This window comes from Myotis lucifugus, unplaced genomic scaffold (genome assembly GCF_000147115.1).
Source record: "Myotis lucifugus unplaced genomic scaffold, Myoluc2.0 scaffold_120, whole genome shotgun sequence".
NCBI lineage: Eukaryota > Metazoa > Chordata > Mammalia > Chiroptera > Vespertilionidae > Myotis > Myotis lucifugus.
This window is the reverse complement of record NW_005871168.1, coordinates 2092298-2118427: the sequence shown is the minus strand read 5'-3', so window position 1 is coordinate 2118427 and position 26130 is coordinate 2092298. Positions and strand designations below refer to the sequence as shown.

General features: G+C 39.2%; 1 protein-coding gene across 4 annotated transcripts in view; it reads right to left on the bottom strand.

Moving 5' to 3' along the window:
* Positions 1 to 26130, bottom strand: part of ROBO2 (roundabout guidance receptor 2) — a 659470-nt gene that overhangs the window by 60181 nt on the left and 573159 nt on the right. For all 4 annotated transcript variants that reach the window (XM_006093706.3, XM_023758054.1, XM_006093705.3 and 1 more), the window contains 3 exons: positions 15506 to 15688; positions 2949 to 2991; positions 1398 to 1525 (listed from right to left, as the gene is read on the bottom strand). In XM_006093706.3, the coding sequence (XP_006093768.1) occupies positions 1398 to 1525; positions 2949 to 2991; positions 15506 to 15688 (354 nt within the window). The remainder of the gene's footprint in view (positions 1 to 1397; positions 1526 to 2948; positions 2992 to 15505; positions 15689 to 26130) is intronic.

Below are 26130 nucleotides of genomic sequence, written 5' to 3'. Positions count from 1 at the left end.
CCCAGCCGGCCACCCATGTCATGGTGGTGGGAGGGAGCTGTGGGAACGGAGCTATGCTGCCATCAGACTGGCCTCTGGTTCCCTCCCCACACCCGCAGGCTCTGGGGAACTGGAGCCATGCTGCGATCAGACTGGCCTCTTAGTCCCTGCCCCCCTGGCCTGCAGGCCTGGGGAACCAGAGCCATGCTGTGATGGGACTGGACCAGGGGTGGGCAAACTTTTTGACTCGAGGGCCACAATGGGTTCTTAAACTGGACCGGAGGGCCAGAACAAAAGCATGGATGGAGTGTTTGTGTGAACTAATATAAATTCAAAGTAAACATCATTACATAAAAGGGTACTTTTTTTTTTTTTTTTTTTTTTAGTTTTATTCATTTCAAATGGGCCGGATCCGGCCTTCGGGCCGTAGTTTGCCCACGGCTGGACTGGACCCTACCTGAGGGGTCCCGGATTGTGAGAGCATGCACTTGGCGGGGGGGGTCCTTCAGCCCAGCCTGCTCTTCTCACAGTCCAGGAGCCGGCGGGGAGTGGACCAAAGCCACAGTCTAGCCTCCCTCTGTGGGAGGTGACCGTCCAATCAGGGGAAGGTGATGCCCCCAATCATGCCTCTGCTGCTGCCACTGCCGGCCACGAGGCTGCCTGAGCCTCAGCCATCACAGCCACTGAGGCTTGCCAGAGTCTTGTTCAGCCCTCGTTGCCTGAGCCTCGGGCCCTTGAAGCAGCAGAGGCCATTGGTGGCTTGCCAGAACCCCAGGCCGGCCCTGGGCAAGTGGCAGTGGCCATCGGGAGCACTTACAGTTGCCACTGCCATGTGGGGAGTGCAGGCTGCCCTCTGCCGGGCCCACCTCCCCCACCCGCATCCCTGATGCTGCAAATCCCCGCCCACACCTGCTGCTCACACAGCCTGCTGATTGGTCATTACATGACAGCGTCCCGACCAATTTGCATATTACCTTATTATTAGATAGATGAGCATACAGACCATTTCTCTTAATATTAATATTATATTTTTACTGTCTGCCACAATTCCAGGTACAAAGGGCATGTTCAATAAATATATGATGAATGAATGAGAGAAGTGAAATAACTAGACCAAAATTATAAGCCCTGTTTAGCAGCATAGTTCCTGATTTTAGTAATCTTGTACTAATAGTCTTAAAAACAAAATATATTATGAATATTTATCTTCTTGGTTAGTAATGACTTCCTTAAAAACTTAGTTTTACTCAAGGTAATATAGCAAAATAGTTTTATAATAAAATATTCTGCAAATGTATTATGCTATTAGTATATGTGCTTCACTAATTTTAATGATCAAAAATACTCTTTGATATATCTTTAAGAAATCTAGAAAATCCAAGAAAACAAATAGAAAAAATTTGAAAAACATCACTTACCTCCACGCCCAAAATTCCCAATCTCATTTGGGCCACTATTGCTATTGTTGACTGGCAAGCTTGTGGCTGGCCATGAATCAGCAAGCCACGGATAATTGGGGTCCCCAGCATTTAGAAGACCTGGACGGCTAAAACAGAAATTAAAAAGAAATCAACTCGTGAAGCTCAGTGGGAGATGTGGACACCAGTCTCATGCACTGAAATTAATTTAAGATTTTAATTTACTTCAAATTAAAATGTGTACACTTTCTAAAATTAAGAAACTTTAGCAGTTCATTAGGTTATATATAGATGTCAGTGGAAGCAGAGGGTCCTGCCTGGGATTCTGCTGACATCCAAGTGAATTCTGTCATCTGCCCTGAAACTGGTGGGAATCAGTAACATAGCAAGATCCCCAAATGAGGTTTGATGATGAATTGGCACCTCAAGGGAACAATTGCTCAGAGTGACTGCTCAGTATCAGCCATTTCCAGGACTTGGGGCTATTGCTGCCTTGATTCCTGCAAGCCCCATATTTATCTGTCCCCTGAATGCTGTAACCCCTGTTATGAGCCTCATGCTTGATTTAGGGCAAAGGACTTGAGGAAAATTAATGAATAGTATTTATACTGTTCCATCAATAGCACATTTCCAGGTTTTCTAAATTGCAAAATATAAGGGGTATATATTACAGTTTCCTTCTAAGGTAATAAAAGATCCACTGTGATCTCATCCGGCATGTTCATAAAGTCCATGAAGAAAACTTTCTTCGCATCATAGCTAATAAAGAATTCACATATTTAATATTTAAGATGGGGATTCTAATTCCTGTATAGATTATTAAATTATTCACAAATAAATAATTTAACCGTTGTACTTTTTTTTTTGGATAGACATTCTGGTACAATCCCTAAGAAAAACATGAGTTTCTATGGAAACTGCAATAAGAAGATCCAACTGCTTTCTTGCTACATACAGTAGTTCTCATTAGACCTAATCTCTTTTTGCAAAAATATTGATTATGGGAGATTGGAAGTTATTACCAGAGCCTAATTACAATCTTCATATTGGCAAAGGGAAAACAGATGAGGATATATGAGTTTGTTATCAGATTTTATCAATTTCAATTGAGTATCTAAAGTTGTGGAATCCAGTCCTATCAATCTGCAGCCTATTCATCATACATGAATCATTTACTTTGTGATCGATTATGTGTAATTGTTCACTCACTGCAATTTAGTGAGAGCCAATAAGGAGTCTTAAACAACAGCAACTTCATTTGCTAATGTCTAATTAATGCAATAAAAATCCTGCTAACAAATGAACACATTCCTTGTGATATTTACTACTAATTTCTTCAGGGACATCTGGGAGATATGAAACATCTGGACTTGATTTCTCTAAAGTGCACAACAGATAGATCATTAAACCTGTGGTAAGCCATTTAATTCCTCCTAGAATTCTCAGACGTGTAAGTGATCGTTTATTACAATAAAACCTCTTACTATAGTTTCCCTCGTCCTGATTACAAATGGGAATAATAATAATAAAAAAAGAATCTCCTTAGCATACCTTCCATTGCTCATTAGTCCTCCATCTCCTCTTTGAAATGTAACTGTAAAAAAAAAGACACATACACACACACGTAGTCAATATTAATTACAACTAATAAAAAGTACATATTGGCCTTTAGTTTAGAGCTGAGGCCTCTGGGAATTTTAATAAAATATAATTAACGTAATTGTACAGAGAGTAGAAAGGAATGATTTGGCTCAGGGCAAAGCAATCACTTGCTCCAACTTTAAAAAGACATTTAAAAATTCTTTAAGCCAAATGTATGGTTAAGTCAAAGGGACAAGTTGTATTTGGATGTCAAATGTTACAGATGTTACAATTGGTGTATATATTTAGGAGCATTAAAAACTGACAAGTTATACTGGAGAATTATGAAATCATGACTTTTATTATTAATATATGAGTATCCTAATTAGAAGGAATGCATAGAATGCAAATAATGGAAAGTGAAACAAGATAGTCCAATGATATAGGTGACACAGGTGGAGGACATATTCCTCACCATCACACATCTTTTTAGGAGCACTGATAAGCACTGTGAGTCGAACAGCTATAGTTACAATACATATGACCTGTATTTAATACAGAATGATGTACTCAGTGCTTTGTTTCATCATCCAACACTCACAAAAATGTTTTCAAATAATTAATCCGGAATATATTCCAATTGTATGTAATGATTACAAACCCAAGTTCTTTATAAAACTGTGGAACTTATTAGCAACACCAACAAGCATCCAATAGAATCACAGCTGGAGAATCCACTCCCTCCAGTCACCAGATTCCATTCAACAACTAACAGCATGAAAGTGGGCTTCCTGGGATGAGCCAAAGAATGTCAATATCAGTTCAGGTGCATCACTGCTTGTTCAAAACCTTTGCAGCCAAATATATTTGAAATCCAAAATATATCAAATCTGAGAAAGGTATTAAGTTGCATTGTATGGAGAGGGTCTAGACAACAAATTATAGTCAACAATACTTAATAATTTTGCAGGGAAATGTGAATATTCATGATTAGTAGGATAAAGTCTGCAAATAATTTCACATTACTTAGGATGAAATGACTTAACTTGAAAATCATGCAAAATATTTGGTATTTAGAAACTTATGGATGTCAAAATTAAAATTATGCCTCAAATTAGTATGGATCAGCTAAACCAGTCACTGGAATGAAGGGAAAATAGCATTTCAGGTATGAAAACCCAACATATCTTATTTTTGGAAGACACTGATTTTATTTACAATGTGTGTTTTTAATTTAGTGAGTAAAAATAAAAAATAAATGAAAATATATGAATTGATTCATATTTTAAGTAAACTGAGGAACCTATTGTTACTCAAAGTATACACATACTAAATACTTTTGTACAATCTCACTGTAATTCATCTGTCCCCCAAATTTCCACTATCAAATATGATCACGCTATACATTTTTTAAAATTTCCAAAAACAGTTCTCCAGTCCTTTCCTTATGTTCGTCTAATGGCATCTGTCTCATGACATTAAGGTGATTCGATCATATTCCCAAAGGCCCATCAGAACCTTCCTGAGGCACTACGGCCTGAAGCAGTGCTTTCAGGGATGCTGGCTGGCACCTGGAGTATATCACCTTACGAATTTTTGAGGTAACATCTCAAATGCATTATAAAACAATCGTAACATAATCTTTGCATCGACCGAAGAATACTGCTACTCTGTTTTCTAGTGGCGCACTTAAGTTCTGGAAATCAGGAATGGGCAGTGTGTCCACCACTCATTGGGTCCCCCTAATAACTGCATTTAACAACAAAAGATAATTAATCTGAAACATTTAATGAAAAAAAAAAACAGCATGAGAGGTGTTAAATAGAAGCCTGTTAAGGGAAATAACCCCAACAAAATGTGAAAACTGTACAGCTAATTAACTCTCCATCTGATGTGACTTTCTAGTTACATGATTTCTAAGTGACTGTTTTACTCTGCTAAAATAGAGTTAAGAAAGTGTCATGAATATCATTGTGAATATGGAAATAAGCAGCCACTGATGGGCTACACCTTAAAATACCTGTTAGGAGGTATATAGGGAGAAGCTAAGTATTTCTCCCTAATTTAGATTCTCTTTTTTCCCCACCGGAAGTCTCTGTTGGTGACAGAAAAATAAATGACATTAGAGAAAAAAGCACAACTGATGAGGCACAGAATTGAGTTGCAGTCAACTTGCACATACTAACCAATGGTGAATTCTTCATAACATGCACTTCTGCATACCCACTACACAAAAGCAAAAATACATAGTACATTGTGTAAGTACATAACTAACTCGAAGTGGCCTATACACACCATCCTATCTAATAATAGAGAAACATGCTAATTAGCCGTACCTCTGCTACCCTTCCCATTGGCTAATCAGGGCGATATGCAAATTAACTGCCAACCAAGATGGCGGCCGGCAGCCAGGCAGCTTGAAGCTAACAGGAGGCTTGCTTGCTCCAGTGACAGAGGAAGCCAACATTCCCCGCCTGCTGCTGCCGGCCTCTGAGCTTGCAGTTTGAAACATTGTAACAAATATAGAAGCTAAACAAAACCCCAGAAACCTGCTTTCAGCCAGCCGGGATCTCAGAGCTGGAGTTGAAACAGTGTTTCGATTATAGAACCCAAACAAATCAGATACCTGCTTTCAGCAGCCAAGGCCTCAGAGCTGGAGCCAAGCCTCAGAGCTAAAGCTGGCCCAGAATAAAAGAAAAAAAGAAAAAAAGGACAGGTTGGGAGCTTCAGTCACCTGCCAGCCTGAAAACGGCCCTCAGCCCCTCACCCAGACTGGCCAGGCACCCAGTGGGGACCCCCACCCTGAAGGGGGTGTGACCAGCTGCAAACAGCCATCATCCCCTCATCCAGGCTGGCCAGGCACCCCAGTGGGGACCCCCACCCTGATCCAGGACACCCTTCAGGGCAAACCAGCTGGCCCCCACCTGTGCACCAGGCCTCTATCCTATATAGTAAAAGGGTAATATGCCTCCCAGCACCAGGATCAGCGGAGCTGTGAGGCCTCCCGGCACCGGGATCAGCGTGACAGGGGCAGCGACCAAACCCCCTGATTGCCCTGTGGCTCTGTGTGTGACAGGAGGTGGGGCCACAACTTCCCTATCCGCCCTGCTCTGTTTGTGACAGGGGAAGGCACCCCAACCCCCTGATCGCCCCGTGGCTCTGTGTGTGACAGGGTGCAGCACCCTAACCCCCTGATCGGCCCTGCTCTGTGTGTGACAGGGTGTGGTGCCCCAACCCCCCCCATGGGCCCTGCTCTGTGTGTGACGGGGTAGAGCCATAACATCCCCATCGGCCCTGCCCTGAGTGTGACAGTGGCGGCACCCCAACCCCCTGATCCACCCTGCTCTGTGGGTGACTGGGGGCGGTGCCCCAACTCCCCTATCGGCCCTACTCTGTGCATGACGGGGGGAGCTCCTCAACCCCCTGATCAGCCCTGCTCTGTGCGTGAGAGGGTACAGAGCCCCAACCCCCCTGATGAGCCCTGCTCTGTGCGTGACAGGGGTTGGCGCCACAACCTCCCCATCGACTCTGCCTTGAGTGTGACAGAGGGCGGTGCCCCAACCCCCCAATTGGCTCTACCCTGAGCATGACTAGGGGTGGCATCGTAACCTCCCGATCCGTCCTGCTCTGTGCATGACAGGGGGCGGCGCCCCAACTCCCCAATTGGCCCTGCTCTGAGCCCGACCAGGGGCTGCACCTAGGGATTGGGCCTGCCCTCTGCCACCCGGGAGCAGGCCTAAGCCAGCAGGTCGTTATCTCCCGAGGGGTCCCAGACTGTGAGAGGGCACAGGCCAGGCTGAGGGACCCCCGCCTCCCCCCCGAGTGCACAAATTTTTGTGCACCAGGCCTCCAGTGTATATATAAACATATATGCATTTATACACACATCTAACACCAAAAGTAGAAGCCAAACTCTTGGAGAGGAAGGCTAACATCTAACTATCTGTCAGAGTGGATATAGCACTACACTTTCTGCCAGGAAGGTGTTCAATCATCCTATATAATAAAAGGGTAATATCCAAGTCGACCGAATGGCAGAACAACTGGTTGCTCTGATGCGCACTGACCATTAGGGGGCAGATGCTCAGTGCAGGACCTGCCCCCTGGTGGTCAGTGTGCTCCCACAGGAGTAGTGCCATTCAGCCACAATGCCTGGCAAGCACAGTGATGGTGGCAGGAGCCTCTCCTGCCTCTGCTGCAGGGCTAAGGATGTCCTACTGCAGGGCTAAGGATGTCTGCTCCTCATGAGGAGCGGGCCTAAGCCGCCTAAGCCATCAGTCAGACATCCCCCAAGGGCTCGGCTCTAGACTGCTAAAGGGTGCAGGCCAGACTGAGGGATGCCCCCTCCCTCCCACGGAGTGAACAAATGTTGTGCATCGGGCCTCTAGTCCTATATAATAAAAGAGAAACATGCAAATTAGCCATCCCTCTACTACGCTCAAGCCATACCCACAAGCCACGCCCACCACCCAATCAGAGTGACTATGCAAATTAACCTGACAAAGATGGCGGTTAATTTGCATACACAGGTGTCAGGTGCCCCAGGAGGCGACGGTGCCCGTGGCCACGGGCGCCCAGGACCTTCGCCGGCCCTGGGAGGCGAGGCCGCCTGTGCCTAGCCATGCCCACGGGCTCCTGGGACCTTTCTGGTGGAGAGCGGGAGGTTTGGAGGACTTGACAGAGCAAGAGACCACTGGACATAGAGAGAGCGAGAGAGAGGGTGGCTTGGAGGGCGTGGCTCCCTCTGTCACCCCAGCTTCCTCATCACAGCTGTGGAAACTGACAACAGGGAAGAGGAAGTCCCAGCCCCACAGGATCAGCCAGAATCAGCCATTGGTCAGACAGCTCTAAGCAGCCTGATGGCCAGGACTCTCATTCACCTGCATCTCAGACTGTGACAGTAGAGAGGTGGGACTATGTCTAAGAACAACTGTTGATACAATGTAGCTCTGCAGCCGAAAGATGCCGGCGTTATTGACAGAAAATGTCTGCAGAGCAGCGTGAGTCTGATCTTGAAAGAAGGCAGTGCCTGCGACAGGATGTACAGTGGGGCCTTGACTTACGAGTGTCCCGACTAACGAGTTTTTCCAGATAGGAGCCATCTCTCGGCTGATTTTTTGCTTTGAGTTGTGAGCTAAAATTCGGGTTACGAGCCAGCTTCAGATACCCCACCACTAGTTGGAGCAGTGGACGTCACAGTGAACGCCACAACATCAGCCCAGCATCACATGTCTCACTCATTCACTTTATGATTTGACATACAAGTAATTTGAGTTACGAGCTCCGTCACGGAACGAATTAAACTCATAAGTCAAGGCCCCACTGTATCTGACCACCAGCTACTGGAAAAACGTCGCTCTGATGCGGAAAAACACGGTGTTATCAACAGAAAATGTCTAAAGACAAAAGTGCCTTTGAAGTTGAAAGAAGGCGTTGGCGAAGACAGAATATGTCTAGAGAACAGTCATCAACAAGTACTACCAATACCGGTAGGAACTGCCTTCTCAGTGAAAATGGAGTACATGACGATGCAATCCTCGAACATAGTTGTGGTGGAATGATTGTTCGATGTGAATTTTGCCTATCACTAAATTTCTCTGATGAAAAACCATCCGATAGGAAATTTACTCGATGTTGTAGCAAAGGGAAAGTCTGTCCAAATGATATACATTTTCCAGATTACCCGGCATATTTAAAAAGATTAATGACAAATGAAGATTCTGACAGTAAAAAATTCATGGAAAATATTTGTTCCATAAATAGTTCTTTTGCTTTTGCTTCCATGGGTGCAAATATTGCATCGCCATCAGGATATGGGCCATACTGTTTTAGAATGCATGGACAAGTTTATCACCGTACTGGAACTTTACATCCTTCGGATGGTATTTCTCTGAAGTTTGCTCAACTCTATATTTTGGATACAGCCGAAGCTACAAGTAAAAGATTAGCAATGCCAGAAAAACAGGGCTGCTCAGAAAGACTCATGATCAACATCAACAACCTCATGCATGAAATAAATGAATTAACAAAATTGTACAAGATGCTACATTAGGTAGAAAAGGAAGCCCAATCTGAAGCAGCAGCAAAAGGTATTGCTCCCACAGAAGTAACAATGGCAATTAAATATGATCGTAACAGTGACCCAGGTAGATATAATTCTCCCCATGTAACCGAGGTTGCTGTCATATTCAGAAACACAGATGGAGAACCTCCTTTTGAAAGGGACTTGCTCATTCATTGTAAACCAGATCCCAATAATCCAAATGCCACTAAAATGAAACAAATCAATATCCTGTTTCCTACATTAGATGCAATGACATATCCTATTCTTTTTCCACATGGTGAAAAAGGCCGGGGAACAGATATTGCATTAAAACTCAGAGACAATAGTGTAATGGACAATAATACTAGACAAAATGTAAGGACACGAGACACACAAATGCAGTATTATAGATTTCATCTCTCTGTGTGGGACACATTTAATCCTATTTTAAATGCAGGAAAATTAACTCGTTTATTGTGGATTCATATTAAAAAATGGAGGCCAATCAGATAAATTTCATCAAAGTAAACCAATCTAAGTTGAGAGTTGAAAAATATAGTGGTTTGATGGATTATCTCAAATCTAGATTTGAAAATGACAATGTGCCGATTGGTAAAATGATAATACTTCCATCATCTTCTGAAGGTAGTCCCAGAAATATGCAGCAGCGATATCAGGATGCTATGGCAATTGTAACAAAGTATGGCAAGCCCGATTTATTCATAACCATGACATGCAACCCCAAATGGGCAGATATTGCAAACAATTTACAACACTGGCAAAAAGTTGAAAACAGAACTGACTTTGTAGCCAGAGTTTTTAATATTAAGCTGAATGCTCTTTTAAATGATATCTGTAAATTCCATTTATTTGGCAAAGTAATAGCTAAAATTCATGTCATTGAATTTCAGAAACGTGGACTGCCTCACGCTCACATGTTATTGATATTAGATAGTGAGTCCAAATTACGTTCCCCCAATTAATTCCCTTTCAATGTGCACGAATTTCGTGCACCAGGCTACTAGTTTAGTATAATGAGAATTTTCTATTTTGTATATGTGTATCAAAAAAAAGAAAAGACCCTTATCTTAATAAAATTACTTGTCTTTTTAAAGCAAGGGAAATAAGAGGACACCTTGAAAAGGTGCTCCAAAACTTTTATTCTACTTTGAATAGCAATGAAAAGTTAACTGAATTCTATCAGAACATGGGATTAAATGCAGACTAGATATAAGAATGAACGATTAAAACTCCTAAAATGGAAGTCATTTGGTATTTTGATCAATATTTTTTGTGTGTGTGCAAAGAGAAAGAAACATAAAAATAAATTCCACAGCAAATTGAAAGCTGTTCTGGAGTAGCTATCATTTCAGAGATGTTGAACCACTTTGAAGCTGAAAGCAAATAGGATGGGGAGAGCATAGGTGATTGGACAATCTCATTCTAGTCATGATTTTGATACTCCCAGTGTAGTAATTTTGTGCTTATCAGACATAAATTTGAAATAGGTGTGAATCTTTATCAGGAGTTTCTGCTAACATATTAAACAGAACTTTCAGCAAGCCATGTACGGATGTTTTTAGCTAAAACTAACTAAATAATGCTAAGGTTTCTAAAAAAATCTACAGAAATCACAATCTTAAATGTTTTAGAATGCCATTAAATATTTTGAATATATTACAATATTTACAAAGAATTTAAGGTAGAAAGATTCTGCAAGTTTATATCATACACAAAGTACCTGCACTATTATCTGACAGGATTAACCCTAATCTCATGCCTGCTAGGAGTGAGGGGATAGGAAAGCATGGCTATGCAGTAAATTGCTATTTGGGGGTAAGGAAGCTTTCCGAGCGCCTATCTCCAGTAGGCCACGTTTTCCTACTCCAAATGGAAACTTTAATGTTGCCAGCCAAGCCTTGGTCCCTTTCCTGATAAGCTATTTCTCAAATATGAATGTAGATTAATCCTCTTTTTAATAAGCATTAACTCAGCCCAGATAATCAGAGTATAAAAATTCCATCCAATCTTTTAGTGGTACTTGGATAGTTTTGTCAAATAATGTATATCTCAGAAACAGTTTTAAAAGCTATGCTTGAATTGTTTAATATTTCATAATTTGCTCACTCAATTGTTAATACTTATTGAGTTTCATAAAATCTGTTATCTACAGAGGTAATAGTCATAAAATAAAATCACCTTTTTAAAAGTAAAAATATATTTATTACATTAAAAATTTGATCCTTTAAAATTATGAATAAGAATATGAACAACATAAATTTGAAAGGAATTGTGTAACCTTCATGTGGATTATAATACAGATACATAAAATACAGGAACATATATGTTTCATATGATATATATATACATATACATATATGTATATATATAATAATATAGAATCCTCACGAAAGCTACATGGATTTTATTTGAATTTATGTTGTTCATTTTTCTATTTATGAACACTGTTTTACATATGATCAAACATTTACTCTAGATTCAAAAATAACCTAATATTTTCTGCCAAAATCTCTTTATAAGCTCATTTCACCCTTTAACAACTAGGTTGGTAAATTATTTTAGCAGTCAGGGATGTCAGGTGCAGTGACAAGAAGACTGTTAGTGCTCAAATGAAGATTAAGATAAATAACATTGTATGTTGCCCTGGAAAAATCTAAAATGACTTCATGTAGAATAAGAGATCTGAGGATGCTTTTTCAAATGTAGATGCCCTTTGCACCACGTGGAAACCTGTAGTGCATATTTGTTTTTGAAGAATTTAAATAAAGGATAAAGAGGAAAAATATGATAGAAAGTTAGTGTGTTACATTGCCCTGGGGAAATCTCTAATTTCTACTATGTAAAGAAGCAAAACATGTTCAGCGAAATTCTTTCAGGTCATTTAAAGGTACAAGTTTGCATTTGATTCTTGATAGTTGTCTTTATAATCTAAAGTGTTAAACTGCCAGTGTTCTCTGATAAATATGTTAAACCTGACATAAGAATATCAGTACTGAGGGGCAGGTTTTCTTTCCCTTCCTTCTAAGCATTCAAATACAGTTTTTCACATGATGGAGCGTCAAAGAAGAGCAGCAATAACAGTCCCTGAATAAGTTTTTGCCTAAAAAGGATGAGTGGGAGACATCCTGCAAGAGTAAGAATTTCCAACCTGAAAGGTATTTACATGTCTCCCCACTAGTTAAAATCTCCCTTATTCTACCTCTAGTGGAGATGAAGAGACTTGGAAAGGAGCAGGAAAAGGGGAGTGCTGAAGTCAAATTCTACCTACAGTGCAATTCTACTCAGATCGGTCCAGCTTCATTAAAATATATGTTTCTTAATATGTGTAACATAGCAGATATTTAAGTATAATACCATATCACACTTAGGGCTTGAAATAAAGGAAGTATCTTATAATGTAAATTAATTTAAATAAGTATCCAAAATTTTATTTGAAAAAATTATTTTGCTATCATGTCAACAATAAAGTTTTGAGATTATACAGATATTACACTGTAGTGAAAAAGTAGAAATGTTAGGCTTTTCATCTTGCAAGTAAAATCTCATTTTCTTGTGAAATTTATGATCCCAAGAGAAATGTTTATGAAAATAAAAATATAAACAGAACCAGTACACAACTTATTCAATATAATTTCATAACACACTTCAGAGAAAAGTAGCCCTGTGTGAAATCTCTGTGCTCTTAAAAATAGATCATTAGCTCATGCATGAAATATCAGAATTTAAACCCATGAAAAATATATATTCCATTAATCATTCCTATTTAAAATCCCCATATTCTTTACATTGTATAAGGGCAAGAATGAACACTTTAACAGGTAGAGGATAGGCTATTTCTGGAGGGAAATGTGTAGAAAATATCAGCAAGTCAGATATGCAATGCTAGGTACCTGTGGTTTCAATTTTCATTTGCTTCTCACATACAAGAAAGGAACAGCAGTTGCTGGAAGGCAAATTACTAGTTGAAGGTGAATCCATTCTGAGAGACAGCCATCTATCAATTAAGTATAAAGGTTTTGAAAGGCTGCTTTCTGGTTTGGCCTTATTCCAAAATATTTGAAGGGCATACACCTTCTGAGTTAGCAGTTCTTCTACAAGCAGATGGATATCAATCACTATGAGAAATGATAATAGTAAATGGACTATTCTTGTCAAGCTCAAAGACCAACAGAAATTTTCAAATCAAATACATAGATTTTGCAAAAAAAAAACAACAAAAAAGAACAACAAAAAACCCCACAACCTGTTGTTAAAAAAAGAAAAAAAAAAGAAAAAGGAGAAATATCTAACATAATTTTACTAAAGCACAAACCTACTAATTATGAAAGCTTTGTTATTTATGAGGCATGAGTGAATGAAGAAGTGTAGAGAGTAAAACTGCCACACTGCACTGCAGTGACTAGTGTAGTCAATATTTTAATGTTTTCACTAAAGCCAAGCAAAGGGATAAACACAAAGTAGTCCTTGAATGAAATCTGTTCTTCCATATGCTTTATAAGATTTGCTAGTCTATGAAGGTGTCACAGAGATAAAATGTAACATTGTAAGTGACTAAACACATGGGTTGATAGTACCTTCCAGGAATGAAGGTGGAGCACTGCATTGCAAATCAAGAAGGTACATTAAAGTATCATCAAGGTTCAAGACTGACACTCAGCAGTTACTGCCTGCCATCCCTTTCTGGAAAGAATCCCTCACTGGTGTGGTGGGTCGGCTCTCAAAGCATAAGCAAGACTGAGTCAGCAATCAATAACAAAGACAGCAGATCACAAAGCATGGAAGCCCCTTTCCAATGGAGACACTACGATACTTTCTCTAGTGCTGGGGATTATTCTATCCAGTAAGTAATAACCTTTATTTTCATAAGATATGGACATGAGCCACAATGTTATAATCAAATGATCATATTTAAATGCTGTAAAATAACTGACCAGACAACAAGTAGGTGCTTTGATTTTTCATTTTCATTATTTAGACATTCTCAGCAGTTTAGAAGTCTACAAACTACAGCAGCTTATAAGCTTAATAAGCAATGAAACTCTTGTCAAAATCAGTTATTAAGGTATTTATGCTTCTTACCAAGGTTATAGAAGACTAGGAGCCCAGCACGGCCCACCCACCTGCAGCCCTGTCTTCACACCCAAACCTGTCCACGCAGAGCTCCAGCGCACCTGGCCCAGCCCCCAAACCCTCTGGCCTTCTCTGGCCGCCTCAAGCCCCACACTCAGTCCCTCCACTGACCTCAGGCTGGTCCTGCCTTCTCTGGGTGCCTCCCCGCTTCTGCCCCATGTCCAGAGCAACACTGCGGCTCCGCCCCACCATGGCTCCAGAAGAGAGCAGAAGCCTCCTGCCTGCTGCACTGTGCTCCTTCCCCTGGCAGGTGGGCTGCAGGGCACTCAGAGTGTGAGCGGTGGGTGGCGAAGGACTGGTGAGGGGGGGCTATGCGCTCTCACCCCTGCCCTCCCCAGCATGAGATGGTCCTGCCTCCTCCCGGCTCCTCCCCACTTCCGCCCAACTCCAGAGCAACGCCCCGGCTAATATGCTAATGACCCGGTCATTACCTGTTATGGTGTATCAACCATTAGCATATTAGCTCTTTATTAGTATAGATTGAATAAAATTTCTCAAAAAATTCTAAAGTGTTTGTAGAATGATGTTAAATCAAAATCGTTAGCTTATAAACTCTAAAAGTATAAAATACGGTGAGACAATTTCTTTGATTGTTAGATAAAATATTTAAAATGAATTGCAGTCAAAATTGTTATTGAGCTTCATTACTGAGTTCATTCTTTTCGTCACTGACAATAATTCTCTCTCTCTCTCTCTCTCTCTCTCTCTCTCTCTCTCTCTCTCATCTTAGAAATATTTTAAAGCCCACAATTTTGAAAACCTTGAAATTCTGTTTTGGATTGTAAAACAAAACATCTTTTCCGGCAGGTAGAACACATAGGACCTTCTTTTTCTTCTGCTGCTTCTTTTCCTTCTCCTTTCTAAAATGCTGATTCATCACCTTGAACCAGACATCTATTTAAGTGACTAGTGAATCCTTAATTCATGCATCACCAGTCTTATTAATTCTGTCAAGACTTTTTTCCTGAGCATTTTAGTAATCCTCTTGCCTAAAGACAATCTCAAGGAACGGCTTCATAGCATGCAAAGTCTGTGTATTTCTGTGTTTTGAAGAACTAGTTGAAAAAAATGGTTAAGCATTTATCTTGTGCACTCTCGTTATGCTTCATTGAAAATTCAAGCAAAAAGATTGCCTTATGGTCATAATGTGATATACTGAATAGCAATGCATTAAAGCATGTCGTTTATAATTGCATTTTACAGAACAGATGTTTAAAACAAGCCAAAAAGATTCATTCATTCACTCTTCTAGTATTCCATCCCATTCCATCCTTTTTCATTTCAACACATTCCTAAAGATAAGAGGTTTTCTTGGCTGGAAATAGTCTCTTACCAGCATAATTACTGAGTCCCTTTCTCTTCTTTCTTCGCCAATACAACCAGATGCTAAAACCCATCAAAATTACCCAGCAGGCACCACCAATACCAGCTATAAAGGCTGGTTGCTTCACAACATCAGTGATTTGCTCAGTTATGCTGTTATTGTTTTCAGTAATGACAACTTCATTACGTCCGCCTATGGAAGAAACAATAGTTTTAGTAAATATTAATACAAAAACAAACACCACAATACACATGGTGCTCTAAAGCCACACACACAAAAAAATAGAAAATTCCTTTGAAAGCAAGTAATATTGGTTGTGTCCTGAACCTGTCACAATTATTGATGAGAATATTTTATAAGTTACAGAAGAATAATCAAATCATGAGTTTGAAATGTGATTTAAAACATTGCTAATCAGTAAATAAAATAAATTAAATTAAACAAAAAAACCCACATTGCTCTCTTATGATTGGTTTACTATTATGAATAGATTCAGAACTGCTTCTCGGTTTACCACCTTATAAATGAGTACTAAAACAATTACTAGGGGTTGAAATAATGGCAACTCTTCTTCGTTAGGTAAAGAGTCTTTTAATGTAGTCTCATACAACAAAAAAATGCAACTGCCACAATCAGCACAGGGTCTTTGCAAATTCTCTTTCCTTTACAGCATGGTCCAAATTCAAATGTTCATGATTCAAAAATATGGGACTTAATACTGTCTTTAATATCATACCAAGGAACTTATTTTGGTCAAACCACTTAATTTTCTGGAATGTATTAAAATCAATGCATAAAACAATGCGATTATGTAAACATCCTTTCGTAAAGATTAGTATTTATAATTAAAATGTCATGAAAAGATAAAACTTGTATATTACCATAAAGTATATGAAACCAACTTGAAAATCCACTTAAAAGTTGAGCTCAAAGGACAACTTGAAATATAATTCTAAGGTCTACATAATTAAAGCATACATTTAAACCTAAACTAAGATTATTCTAGAAGTAGTCATGTTTTTGATAATCTAGACCTCTCTGAGGTAATTTTAGAAGTCTTAATCCACATTTTTAAATAGGCATAATCATAATATCACTGAAGAACAAAGATGTAGTGTTTAACAGATTAAGAAATTTAAACACTGAGAATTAAGTGATTTTTCTTTTTTAAGGTATTTTAATAGCTTTATTGATGCATAATAAACATATAATAAACTGACATATATAAAGTAGTAATTTAATTGTTTTGACATATGCATACAGGCCTGAAACCATTACTATTATCAAGATAATGAATATATCCTTTGGTCCCCAAAGTTTCCTCCTGCCCATTTATTATCCCTCCTTTCAACATCTCCATGCTAACTCCCAGGCAACCATTGATCTGTCACTGTAGATTATCTTTATTTCCTAGATTTTATATACATGGAATTATACAGTATGTACTCTGTTTTATCTGGCTTTCACTCAGCACAATAATTTTGAGATTCATCTATGTTGCTGTGTGTAGTTTATTCTATTTTATTACTAAGAGATATTCCACTTGTGGTATGTAATTACTACAACTTGGAATCAAATGTTCATATAAAGACTAATACATGAATATTTGTAAAAGCTTTGTTTGTGATAGGCTAAACCTGTGATTGGCAAACTGCGGCTCGCGAGCCACATGCGGCTCTTTGGCCCCTTGAGTGTGGCTCTTCCTAAGCCTTAGTAGTACCCTAATTAAGTTAATAACAATGTACCTACCTATATAGTTTAAGTTTAAAAAATTTGGTTCTCAAAAGAAATTTCAATCGTTGTACTGTTGATATTTGGCTCTGTTGACTAATGAGTTTGCCGACCACTGGAACTGATTCCAATGTCAATATTATACCTTATTAGTGACTAATCAAATCCTATTTATAAGTAAATTATAATCCAAATATAAATGGCAAATTTTAGCATATCTTATCAAAGGAATGTATAATTTTTATTAGTTATCATGGCACTGAAATATATTACAAAGATCATGGACTTTGAGGTTCTGTATTTGAATACCATCTCTGCCACTTACTAGCTAAGTAAGCAGTGAGCTTCTGCAGGGCACTTAAACTTTTTGAGAACCAGTTTTTGTTCGTTGACAACAGTGCCTTCTATTTATGAGGGTTGTTTAGATGTTGTATGTAAAGAGGTTAATAGAAACACAGTAGTTTGTGACTCAAAATTATGGCCTACTTAAGGTTAAAGTTTATTTTAAGAGCCACTCAGGTAACTTCAAGTATGTAAGTTGTAAACTGTCTAGATGTGAGAGTCCTGCAAACCACAGGTGACTTGCTTATTGCAGTTTCTCTTTTATTCCAGATAAGAAAATCAGCCCACAATACCCAGACTGCCTTATAGTTGAGTGTAACAAAGTGAATGAGTATTGGCCAATGGTACATGGGCACAAGTGATGCATACTAGGTACTACCTTCAGACTTGATCCATATGCTGTGACAATACTTAGGGGACATCGCCTCCCTAAGAGATGGGAGAGCCATTAACTGGAAAGACTGAAATATCCTGAATAACTGTATAAAATCTGCTACCCCAGTTTAGACTGGGCTATAAATAAGAAAGAAACTTGTCAATTGTTAAGACAATCAGAATGCAGGCTTCTTTGTTATAGCAGCTAGCCTTTTTTATACGTACTTTTATTTCATTTCTAAAATGTATTTTGTGTTTAATTTAAGACAAAATACAGATTCACTTATATAGTTAGTAAACCTTTCCCAATTTATCTGCCCTTAATTATTTTATATATAAATATAGTCAAAATGTATTTAAAATGATTTATTTTAGCTACTAAAGAGAAAATAATACCTCACAGAACAAAGAGAAAAGAACATTTCTTCATTTGTGTAAAAGGTTAATAAAATATCATATTTAATATAGTGCAATATTTGTTACCATAGGTGTATTACTCTTCCTTATGCTGCTACCATAGGTATATTACTCTTCCTTATGCTATTTTTGAAACAATGTTGTGAGTTGCACTAATTATAGCATAGAGAAGATTGTTGTGTGTGACCTGTAATGCTCCATTGTTCTTGCAGACAAAAAATATAGTGAAATATAATGTATTCCTTCTATTGGAGAGTAATGAAGAACAAAACTAATTTGTTTCACTAAAAATTAATTATACACATCAGATTCAAGAGTACCTATTATTGTGAAAGTTTGCACCTGTTCCATATATTATTACCAACTATGTAAGGTAAGTGTGAAATGACCAAATGATTAAAGAAATACTAGCTATATTATAAAGCACAATTACTAAAAATTTTAAGTCAATGTCACATTGTTATAAGGCATACTGTTGGATGCTTATGTATGTAAATGCATTTGGTAGCATTTGTGTGTTTGTGAGTGCACCAATATATAGAACTATGGACACATTGATGTAAAAGTCATCTTACCAGTGAAAGCTACATACAAAAGACCAATTTTACTTTTAAGCCTGTGTAAGACTGTTTATTATGTTTACACAACATTTTAATTAATGGCCTCTTAATGGAACTTTCTGGAATGAAAACTAAACTGAGAAGGAATAGATGAAACAGTACATGGTCTGGCATAAGACAAATCTGAATTTATCAGCTATAAATTACATCAAATGTCAATACATGACTTAATTAAAGCAGAGGGAAAATGAGGGAGAGCTTGAGTCACTTTAAGTGCTGTTTCCAGTGCTACACAGACAATAGGAGAAGCATAAATTGAAACAGAACAGGAAGTTAAACATCACAATCACTTTCAACCAAGGAATAACAGTTGTGTAGATAAGATTATCAGACAAGATGTTAAGGTAGATATGCAGCGGTAATTAAAGAAACGATTAAGGGCTTCTTTAGTACAACAGTATTTATTAAAAAGAAATAAGTCTATTGGGGACAAATAGCCTTTTCTGGGTTGAATTTTGCTTGCTGTGTGTGTGTGAATATGGGTGTGTGCACGTGTTTTCATTTCAAGTGAAAAAATATTCCATTTTCCGTGATTACAATTGGAATATTGCATATTCTACCTATTGAATGAGAGATAAAACTATCATTTAGGAGGTTACTTTTATTTCATAGAAAGATTCTAACACCTTTGCATGATACATGAAACTATAAATTAAAAGGTACTCATTTTGCATTTAAAGACTTAGTCTTCTTAAAATAATATGAGTTAAGTGAAACTTTCCCTTTGTTTTAAAATAATTGTATATTCACTTTATCATTTTCAAGTCCTATACATTCATTCATTTCTTAACTGTCATGACATGAACATGGTAAAATGATATTCTTGCAATTATTTACTTGCCTCATAGTGTTATAAATCCCCAAAATATTGGGAAACAAACAGGTAGTCACTATAAAACAATAACAAAACGTTGCCATGCTTGAAAATTATATTCATAATTAAATATTATAGAAAAATAAAGAGGAAAATATAGATATTCAATCTTCCTTATCTTTAGTTAAACAATTATATTCAATCCATTTAATATAAGTGCTAGAGAGACAGTAAAAAATGAAAACAAGGTTCGTTAGTCTTCTAGGAGCTCTCATAGAAAACTACATCTTTTAAATGTGTCTCATATCTAAATTAAGTTAAGAATTAACTTATTTCTAAATACTATAAATGGAATATATATGTCAGTTAAATTCTTTTGGGTGTACCTGTATTTCTTTCTTAGTCCAATTTATTAAAAAAAATCTCAGAAGGGCAAGATTGTAGGTTTCCCTCAGGTTAATAAATTAATTCAGTCTGTATGACTAATTAAGAAAGGAAAGGCAATTTAGAGGAAAGTTAGTACTATAACTTTTTCTCTTCAATTCCTTATTATATATAAGAAGGGAAACTTGGAGAATCTAAAAAAAAAAAAGTTACCACTACAATGGAGAATCTAAAAATATTTGCCACTACAAAGGAATGCTAAATCTCTTCAGATACAATAAATACTTTGTAATAAGAAATGATTTCCAGAAATGAGCAGTATGCTCTCTGTGCATCATTTCAAAAAATAAACAGAAGACAATGGAATGGCAAATTGGCTTGCATCAAACACTAGACAGTGTTTTTAAAATATATAAATTCTTGGTAGGATATTTTTTAAAAGTTAAAGATTATGACAAGCAAATAAAAGCAGGGAGAACTGGAGATATTGCCTCTTGAAAGAAAGGACCACAATAGGGAAAATCTAAATTTATGAGTTTCTTTTTCTCCCTGGGAGACCTCAATCCATGCAGGGCTAGTCAGCTAGAACACAAGCTGAAAACCTTAATCTTATTGATGTGATGTGTAAGAGGATAGTGTTCAAAGCTTCAGAGTGACTGAAAATTAAAAGAGAAACCACGTGAAATAGGAGGCCACAGGAGAATGATGTTCCAAAACCTGTAGATATATCCCCCTCTGTCCTGGGGTGAACTCTGTGCATGCAGAAAGAAGACATATGGTGAGAAAGAAGGGTTTGGTAAGAACCAAAAGCTAGAAGACTGAAAAGGCTGAACAGACTTTTCCTGCATCTGTCCACTGCTGAGAAAATTGTGTTTGAAGTTTTAATTTAATCAACTTAGGGGAACTAGATAAACATATTAAACATTTCACTGAAACCTCAAGTGGGCTATGCCTTAGAAGTAAAAATCAAACTGAAGTTTTAACTTAAGAATAAAATCAAAAGATCAACAGCTCCATACTAACTGGATACTTCCATTACTGGCCATGAAGAAATAATAGCTACAGGCATGCAAATCCACCATAAACAATTAGAATACTAACAAAATGTAAAAAAGCAAGCCAACACAGGATCAAGATGGTCAGCCAGTAATGTAACTGTGTCTAGAACAAAATCACTACTGTTCAGAAGATAACAAAATTTTATAGTATGTCACCTGCAATGTCCAGTGTACAGTAAAAAAATTAGCGGGTATAGAAAAACAAGCAAAATATTAACAAAATACTAGAAAAAGGAGACCCAAGATCAAGAGAAAATAAATCAGTATACATATACCATTAGGTGATACAAATGTTGAAACTAGGGACAAGGACTTCAAAGTAGCTACTACAATATGTTCATGAACTTAATAGAGTTATAATCAATAAACAAAAGGGGAAATTTCAGAGGAAGTGGAAAATATAAAAGATAACAAATGGAAATTCTAAAACACAAGAGTGTACTATATGAAATAAATAATTCACAGGATACTTCTATTTCTTGCCATGAAGAAGTAACAGCTATGGACATGGAAACCCACCATAAACAAGTAGAATACTAGACAAAATATGTGAAACAAAGGGCAAGATTGTAAAAAAAGGGAAATAAACAAGGTTGATCTTACCATTTTCATAGCTTTCTATCTGTAGACAATTTAAAACACAACCAATAATAACACTTTAGTTTGCATATTGGCATTTGTTACATATCCTATATAATAAAAGGGTAATATGCAAATAGACCGAAAAGCAGAACAACTGAACAACCAATCAAAGCAATATGCTAATGATATGCTAAGGTGTTCAACCACTTGCTATGATGTGCACAGACCACCAGAGGGCAGTCAACTGGTTGACCAGTCGCTATGATGTGCACTGACCACCAGGGGGCAGATGCTTTGATCATTAGGTTAGCTTGCTGCTGGGGTCCGGCTGATCAGGACTGAGCAAGATGGGCTGGACATGCCCTGGAGCCCTCCCTCAGTCCCTCCCCAGCCCAATCGTGCACCTGAGGGGTCCCTCAGCCTGGCCTGTGCCCTCTCACAATCCAGGACCCCTTGGGGGATGTTGGAGAGCCAGTTTCAGCTTGATCCCACAGGCCACTCCCCTTGGGAGGGCGCCAGATGCAGGGCTCATGGCTGGCAAGCACTGCTGTGGCAGCATGAGCCTCTCTGGATTGGGACTAATTGGGCAAGAGCCCACAGCAGGCACAGTGGGGCCAGGATGAACTGGAGCAGTAGGTAGGAGCTGCAGGCAGTGTTGGACTGCGGGTTTTGGCCCGATCCCTGCAGGCCACCCAAAGGGACCCCACCCGTGCAAGAATTCATGAACCAGACCTCTAGTATACAAGCAAAAGGCATAACAATAGCAGAAAGAGTGAGAGGAAGGAAAATGGAATTATATATTTTTAGATCCTTATCCTATAAGCAAATCTTAGAGTAACCATTAAAAAAGAGGTATAGCACAGCTCAATGGTTGAGCGTTGACCTATGAACCAGAAGGTCATGGTTCAAATCCCTGTCAGGGCACATGCCTGAGTTGTGGGCTCAATCCCCAGTAAAAGGTGTGCAGGAGGCAGCCGGCCAATGATTCCATCAATGATTCTCTTTCATCACTGATGTTTCTATTTCTCTCTCCTTCTCCCTTCCTCTCTGGAATCAATCAAAATATATATATTTTTAAAAAGAGGTATACTAGACATAAAATATAGTATAGAAAGGATTTTAATTCATCCAAAAGAAATCAGGAAATTAGGTAAATAGGAATAACTTAGAAAATAAATAGTGATATTGTAATATTAAGCCCCAATGCATCAAATGAATTCCATTGAAGATAATAGTCTAAATAAGCCAATTAAGAGGCAATGATTGTCATATTGGGTAAAAAAAGAAAGAGCTAACAATATATGTTTTTAAAAGAAATATACCTTAAATACAGAGAAACAGAAGTTAAAATAAAAGGATTGAAAAAATACAAACCAAGTAAACACTTATAATATGATGTGGCTATCCTAATATCAGATAAAGTAAATTACAGACAAAAATCTTACTAGTAAATAGGTAAGACATTTCATAATGATAAAGGATAAGTTCATTAATAAGATATAACAATCTTAAAATGCATTCACTTAAAACAGAGTAACAAAATACATGAAACAATACATTATATACAGAAAGAAAAAATAAACAAGCTTACAATTATAATAAATTGCTAGTCTCTTTTTTATTAATTAAAAGAATAGACAGAAAAACATTAAGGACCTGAATAATACTACCAACTAATTTGACCTGACATTTATTTAACATCCTACTCTAAAAGAGAAAAATCCACATACTTTTCAAGTGCATAAGAAACATTCATTAAGAACAAATGCTGGTCCATTAAAATAAATCTCCATATTTAAAAGGCCATATTCTTACAATATACATGCTCTGACCTTGGAGGAATTGAATTTGAAATCAGTAATTAAAAGCTATCTGGAAAATCCCAAAACATTAGGAAATTCAACAATGAACTTCTAAATAACCTCTGTAAAAAAACAGAAATCCTTAGAAGAAGTGGAAAGCATTTTTTCAACTCTATACTAAATATCAAAAGTTATGTTAAAAATTATTAAGTAACAAAATATTAAATTAAAAGATTCAGCTGAAGAAGTGCTTATAGAGAAATTTATCACTTTTTTGGGAAATTTATCACTTTAAATATTCATATTAGAAAGAAGTAATGTCCAAATAATTGGTATTAGTTTCTATCTTAAGAAGCAACAAAAAAGTAAGTAGAAGAAAAAAATAGAAATTGATTAACTAGAAAACAAATAAATAAAACTAAAAAAGTTAAAAGTTTATACTTTGAATAACAAAACTGATAAAACGTTGTCCAGGATGGTTAAAATAGAAGAGAGAAAGGAAGGGTAGGGACAATAAAAAAGGAGATGAGAGAAAATATAAATCTACAGTATCCTATATAATAAAAGCATAATATGCAATTGTCCCTTTGACCAGCAGTTCATCTGGGAGTTCTACCAGGGGGCAGGGCTGGCCAGGGGAAGGTAGGGCGGCTTTGAGTGGCAGGGGTTGCAGCGGCAGCAGCAGGCTACCAGGGGAAGGGAGGGAGTCCCTGGCCAGTAGCTGGCAGTCAGCAGCTGCTAGGGAACTTACCAGTGAATAAATTTCATGCACTGAGCCTTTAGTATAAGAATAAAAGTGGAGGTATTATTACACATCTTGCAAACATTACAATAAACAATTACAAATAAGGAGATATCTATATATATAAAAACCTAAGCGACAAGTCAGTTGACTGATCAACCTGTCACTATGATGTACACTGACCACCAGGGGGCAGACGCTCAAAGCAGTATCTGCCCCCTGGTGGTCAGTGCACTCCCACAGCGGGAGCACTGCTAAGCTGACCGACAGGTGCCAGATGCCAAGCTCACAGCTGGTGAGCACAACTGTGGCAGTGCCAGCAGCTGAGGGGCAGTGAGCCTACCCAGCAGTGCTGGCAGCAGGCTCAGCAGGGCCAGCATGAATGGGAGTAGTGGGGTGCCTAACCTGGGCTCCAGCTCCTCCCAGGCCACCTGCTGCTTCGGACACTACTACATCCCTCAGGGAATGTTGGACTACTGGTTTTGGCCGATCCCGCAGTCCAAGCCAAGGGACCCCATGGATTTGTGCACCAGGCCTCTAGTTGAAAATAAGCATCCTATCTAATAAAAGAGAAACATGGTAATTAGCCATACCTCTGCTACCCATTGGCTAATCAGGGAGATATGCAAATTAACTGCCAACCAAGATGGCAGCCGGCAGCCAGGCAACTGATGCAAACAGGGAGGCTTGCTTGCTTCAGTGACAGAGGAAGCCAAGCTTCCCCGCCTGCCTTGCCGGCCTCTGAGCTGCAACTCTAAGAAACATTGTAACAAATATAGAAGCTAAAAAAAACCCCAGAAACCTGCTTTAGTCAGCCAGGCTTCAGCCAGCAGGACCGCAACATTGTTTCAAATACAGAAGGTAAACAAAGGCCAGAAACCTGCTTTCAGCAGCTGAGGCCTCAGACTGGAGCTGAGCCTCAGAGCTAAAGCTGGCCCAGAATCAAAAAGAAAAAAAGAAAAAAAGGAGCAGTTGGGAGCTTCAGTCACCCGCCAGCCTGAAAACGGCCCTCAGCCCCTCACCCAGACTGGCCAGGCACCCCAGTGGGGACCCCCACCCTGATCCAGGACACCCTTCAGGGCAAACCAGCCGGCCCCCACCCGTGCACCAGGCCTCTATCCTATATAGTAAAAGGGTAATATGCCTCCCAGCACCGGGATCAGCGGAGCAGCGAGACCTCCCAGCACCGGGATCAAAGTGACAGGGGGCAGCGCCCAAACCCCCTGATCGCCCTGCCGCTCTGTGTGTGACAGGGGGCGGGGCCACACCCTCCCTATCCGCCCTGCTCTGTTCGTGACAGGGGAAGGTGCCCCAACCCCCTGATCAGCCCTGCTCTGTGCCTGATAGGGGAGAGCTCCCCAACCCCCTGATCACCCTGCGGCTCTGTGTGTGACAGGGTGCAGCGCCCTAACCCCCTGATCAGCCCTGCTCTGTGGGTGATAGAGGGCGGTGCCCCAACCCCCCCCACGGGCCCTGCTTTGTGTGTGACAGGGTACGGAGGAGCCCCAACCCCCCTGATGGGCCCTGCTCTGTGCATGACAGGGGGCAGCGCCCCAACCCCCTGATCCGCCCTGCTCTGTGTGTGACAGGGGGCGGTGCCCCACCTCCCCTATTGGCCCTACTCTGTGAGTGACAGGGGGGAGCTCCTCAACCCCCTGATCGGCCCTGCTCTGTGTGTGACAGGGGGGAGCTCCTCAACCCCCTGATGGGCCCTGCTCTGTGTGTGACAGGGGGTGGCGCGCAACTTCCCCATCGACCCTGCCCTGA